General features: G+C 40.2%; 1 protein-coding gene across 1 annotated transcript; it reads left to right on the plus strand.

The window, feature by feature from the left end:
- The first annotated feature begins 1,585 nt into the window (after nt 1-1,585).
- On the plus strand, nt 1,586-2,038 carry LOC132162423 (ankyrin repeat-containing protein BDA1-like). The gene has a single exon (XM_059572664.1). The coding sequence runs from the start codon at nt 1,586-1,588 to the stop codon at nt 2,036-2,038; it is 453 nt and encodes a 150-aa protein (XP_059428647.1).
- The last annotated feature ends 3,600 nt before the right edge of the window (nt 2,039-5,638 follow it).

The following is a 5,638-nucleotide window of genomic DNA, read 5'->3' on the forward strand; positions in this document are numbered from 1 at the left end:
CCACCATTAAAATAAATGGGAGAAAGGAAAAAAAAAAAAAAACACACAAGTATGTGAGGGAATGAACGCTATGGTTGTGTGGCACCAGAATGCTCTACTGAGAAGAAGAGAATGTTTGAACTAATTAGATCTAAGTGGTGTAGTTTAGAGAAGACAAAATAAAACTATTAAGCAAGTAATGCAAATTTCTGGCGGGTAAAGAAGAGATCCATGACATTTCAGGAATCTTGGTCAAATTTCCTGGCGCGTTAGGAAATTTATGAGCCAGGAATTCATGATATTCAGCTGTGTGCAAGGAGGAATTCCTGGTGTTCAACTCATGAACCCGGAAAATTCTGGTGTTTTACAAGTGCGTCACAAAATTTTTTTTCTTGGTATTTATAGTAAACGCTAACTAAATGAACCCCAGAAATCACTGTTTTGATTGATTTATTTATTTTATTCTTGATGTAAGCATTACTTTCTCATGGCTCGAAGCATCTTCGATCATTGTGAGCCTCTTTTTTAATCCTGTGACTCATTTTCATTGAGATTAATCGTTGAATCTTACTGTAAAAGCACGTTAGAACAAATTAATTAATAATGTTTTAAACAATCTATTGGAGATACTCTTAACATGTTAAGGATAGAAATTCTTTGGAATAAATATTGATTTATATTTCCTAAATCAAGGGATTTAGATAATATCTATTAACCATCATTTAAGAGATGTGATTGTATTTAAAATATTTTAAATGATATATAAAGCTCTATAAATAGAGTTGTGTACTCAAGATATAAATCAATGAAATATGTAGTCTATTAAAGGCTTTGATATATGGATGTAGGCTAGAAACAGAACCATCTTAAGCTCTATGTTTATTCTATTTCCTTTCATTATTATTATTCCGCTTTTATATTTATCATCTTGTTTCTTATATAACCAACCCAAACCAAAAAGTTTACTTATATTTTTCTCTGCCAGTCTTGTAAGACTATATATATTTCTTAAGGCAAGCAAAATACTTATACCACATTTCCTCAAGTAATCCTAATATAAATAATTAATTGGGTGCTAATTTGGACAAACCCCAAAAGATTCCAAGACCCACCTGACAAGCGAGTTATATTTCGTACGTGCAAGCACCCCTGCTAACGTTTGAACGGCGTGATACTTGGTGGTCGTCTACTTGTCTTTAAACGTTTGCCCGCCGTGTCATTTTCACTTAAATGAATTGATTTACAATCTGCACCGTTAATTTTACTACAGGAGATGTGATGTTGTTTTTAAAACAACACTTAATAAGCCGGAATCGCCGGATCCTTCAGGTAGCATGTGTTTTTCACATGTACGTCACAGAGTTACTAATCCCTATGGACCCTATATATATCCATCTTAGTGTATAATCAGATTCATCAGTCATCACCGTTCACTCAACCATTCCTATAAAAAAAGAACGAGCTAATCTTCGTCTTTGCCCTTGATAACTCTCCTTATCTCTCTCTTCATAGTAGCTGCGTTAATTAGTAGTCAGTGTCAACATTTTACTGCTAAACACATTTTCTTTCCTTTGATTTGCTGCCTGTCACTCTTCTTTGAATTCTAATGGATCAGAGTTTGAGAGATGCTGCTCAGGAAGGAAGCATTGATGCCTTGCACTCATTGGTACGGGGAGACCCATATACTTTGGACACAATCGATAAAATTCCATTTGTTGAGACTCCTTTACGTGTAGCTGCATCTGCTGGACATACTCAGTTTGCCATGGAGATCGTGAGGTTAAAGCCGTCACTTGCTTGGAAGCTTAATCAAGATAGCTTCTCCCCGATGCACCTCGCTTTGCAAAATAACCAAACCCATGTGGTGTGCCGGCTACTTGATGCTGATAAAGACCTTGTTCGTGTCCAAGGAAAGGAGGGTGCAACTCCTTTGCATCATGTAGCTCAAACAGGAAACCTCTATCTTTTGGGCGAATTTCAAAAAGTCTGTCCCATGTCTATTAAAGATGTAACAATTCGAGGAGAGACTACTCTTCATTTTGCCCTGAATAACTGTTAAGTATGACTTGAATTAAAAGTCATGATGGGACCCAATGTTTTGTCTCCTTCTTCAAGTAGGAGAGGTTTTTTGGTTCAACCGGTTTGCTCCTTTTACATGTGGGTTTTGGAGTCCTTCTCCTATGTGTAATTGGACTCCTTGTTTGACTTATAGTAGAAGTCCTAGACCAACATGTAAAATGAGAGTTAAGCTTCTATATAAGGAACAAAGCACAAGGTGAATTTGTGTGTGCCAAAAACAATTGAGAGAAAGAAAAGGTGAGAGCACCAAGAAAGAGAGTTTTTTTTTTTTTTTTCTTTTTGTTGTTATTCTCCTTTGGGTAAAGTGAGAATTGGGTGTATTTGGGGCTTTGGGTTTGAGTGGTTTTCTCACCTGTTACTCTCTTGTACTCATCTTTTGATAGTGAATTTTCTCCGGGTCGTCTCCGCCAGTGGATGTAGGCTTGTTAAGCCGAACCACTTAAATCTTTGTGTCGTGTGTGATTGCCTAATCTTTGTTATTCCGCATTCTTCTTATTTTTCGTATCTCACGGGTCTTGGGAAATAGGATTAATTTCCTAACAACTGGTATCAGAGCTGTTGGTTCGAGTGGGAGCGATGGCAAGTGAAGAAGGAAAGATAGGAATCGAGAAATTCGATGGCAAAGATTTTGGGTTTTGGAAGGTACAGATTGAAGATATTCTTTATGGGAAGGATCTTCATCAACCTCTTTTGGAAGAACAACCTGACGACATGGATGATAGCGAGTGGGCTCTGCTTGATCGTAAAGCCCTAGCAGTTATCAGGTTATCACTGTCAAAATCAGTTGCACACAACGTTGTAAAGGAGAAGACCGCAGCAGGTCTAATGAAGGCTTTATCAAGCATGTATGAGAAGTCATCGGCTAACAACAAGGTGCATCTGATGAAGAAATTGTTCAACCTAAAGATGGCGGAAGGGGCTTCGGTGGCACATCATCTCAATGAGTTCAACACCATCACAAATCAATTATCCTCAGTGGAAATTAATTTTGATGATGAGGTTCGCGCGTTGATCGTCTTGGCATCTTTGCCAAATAGCTGGGAAGCAGTGAGGATGGCTGTGAGTAACTCTGTAGGAAAGAGTAAACTGAGCTATAAAGACGTCAGAGATTTGATTCTCAGTGAAGAGGTTTGCAGAAGAGATGCGGGTGAAGCCTCTTATTCTGGTGCTGCTTTAAACCTCGAGACTCGGGGCAGAGGACAAGATAGAAACTATGGTCAAGGTAGATCAAATTCCAGAAAAGGGAGAAGCAAATTCAGATACAAACGACAACCTGAGTGTTGGAACTGTGGCAAGACTGGCCACTACAAGAAGAATTGCAGGGAATTGCGGAAGGAGACTGAGAACGATTATGCAAACGTAGTGACAGAAGAAGTATATGATGTCCTACTTCTTTCTGTTGATAGTCCCCTTGATTCTTGGGTCTTAGACTCAGGAGTATCTTTTCATATGACAGCGATCCGTGAAATTCTCGAAAACTATGTTGGTGGAGATTTTGGGAAGGTGTATTTGGCTGATGGAACGGCACTGGATGTTGTGGGCTTAGGCGATGTTCGCATTAGAGTTCATAATGACTCAGTATGGAAGCTACAGAAGGTCAGGCATGTTCCGGAGCTGAAGAAGAATCTGATTTCAGTGGGACAGCTTGATGAGGAAGGGCATTCAATTCATTTCCACGGTGGAAAGTGGAAGGTCAGTAAGGGAGCTAGGATTTTGGCTCGTGGTCATAAGACGGGTACTCTCTATATGACCACGAACAGCAAGGATACAGATGTTGTTGTATATACGACTGCTGGCTCAAAACTATGGCACCTAAGGCTTGGGCACATGAGCGAGAAAGAGATGAAGGTACTTATGTCAAAAGGGAAACTACTGGGGTTGAAGTCAGTTGATTATGATTTGTGTAAAGGCTGCATCCTAGGGAAGCAGAAGAAGGTGAGTTTCGCGGAAGTTGGCAAAGCACCTAAGCTTGGAAAGCTGGAGTTGGTACACACGGATTTGTGGGGTCCCGCACCAGTAGCATCTATTGGAGGCTCGTGGTATTACATCACATTTATTGATGACTCAAGCAGGAAGGTATGAGTTTATTTCTTGAAAAGTAAATCTAATGTATTTGAGACTTTTAAGAAATGGAAGGCCATGGTTGAGACTGAAATGGGCTTGAAGCTCAAGTGTTTGAGATCAGACAATGGAGGAGAATACGAAGACAGGGGGTTTAAACAGTTTTGCGCAGTGAATGGGATTAGAATGGAGAAAACTATCCTGGGAATGCCACAGCGGAATGGCGTGGCTAAGTGCATGAACATAACTCTCAATGAGCGTGCTCGGAGTATGAGGTTGTATGCTGGGTTACCAAAGACTTTCTGGGCTGATGTAGTGAGCACTGCTGCATACCTGATAAATAGTGGGTCTTCCGTTCCCCTGAGCCATAGACTACTGGAAGAAGTCTGGAGTGGAAAAGAGGTAAATCTTTCACATCTGAAAGTTTTTGGTTGTGCTTCGTATGTCCATGTTGAGTCTGATACCATGAGTAAACTAGATGGTAAATCTAGTAAGTGTTTCTTCATTGGATATGGAGATGAGGCCTTCGGTTATCGATTTTGGGATGATCAAAATCGGAGGATTATTAGAAGTCGGAATGTGACTTTTAATGAGTGTGCTATGTACAAGGATGAGTCAAGTGCAGAACCTGAAGTTACAGAGCATGAACCGAAGAAATCTGAGTTTGTTAACTTAGATGAGCTTTCTGAAAGTACAGTGCAGAAAGAGAAACAATTCGTGGAGGTGGAGCTTGATAAACAGTGTTCACTCACGGATGAATGTGATGACAGAAAATCTTCAAGAAACTTACAGCATCGGGAAGAGTCTTATTCTTTAGCAAAAGGCAAAGAGAAATGTGATCGAAAAGCAACAAAGAGGTATGGCTTTGAGGATATGATTTCTTTTGCTCGAGCAGCTAGTAGTGGAGATCCATCGTCTGTTCAGAATGGTACGCTGAAAGAGGTAGAGTCACTACGGAATGGTAAAGCTTGGGAATCGGCAGAATTACTCAAGAGAAAGAAGGCTAAAGGGTGCAGATGGGTCTACAGGAAGAAAAAGTCATCGGAGAAAGTTGTACGGTCGACAGGGCTGATAGGGAGGCATGGTGTTATGTCTAAACCAAGTCCTATGCTCAAGTTCAAGAGGCACTTGGACTTGAGTGACACTTGTGGAGTGTGATTGCCCTTAGGGGCTGAGGCGGAGACAATCGGACGAGACACGTTTTGGTAGACTTGATGGGATTCAAGTCAAGGTGGAGATTGTTAAGTATGACTTGAATTAAAAGTCATAGTGGGACCCAATATTTTGTCTCCTTCTTCAAGTAGGAGAGGTTTTTTGGTTCAACTGGTTTGCTCCTTTACATGTGGGTTTTGGAGTCCTTCTCCTATGTGTAATAGGACTCCTTGTTTGACTTATAATAGAAGTCCTAGACCAACATGTAAAAGGAGAGTTAAGCTTCTATATAAGGAACAAAGCACAAGGTGAATTTGTGTGTGCCAAAAACGTGAAGCACCAAAGGGAGGAGAAAAAAGAGAGAAAA

This window comes from Corylus avellana, chromosome ca9 (assembly GCF_901000735.1).
Source record: "Corylus avellana chromosome ca9, CavTom2PMs-1.0".
Lineage (NCBI taxonomy): Eukaryota > Viridiplantae > Streptophyta > Magnoliopsida > Fagales > Betulaceae > Corylus > Corylus avellana.

What these genes read in the sequence shown, in the direction of transcription:
- LOC132162423 (XM_059572664.1), top strand. Translation starts at nt 1,586, where the DNA reads ATGGATCAGAGTTTGAGAGATGCTGCTCAGGAAGGAAGCATTGATGCC.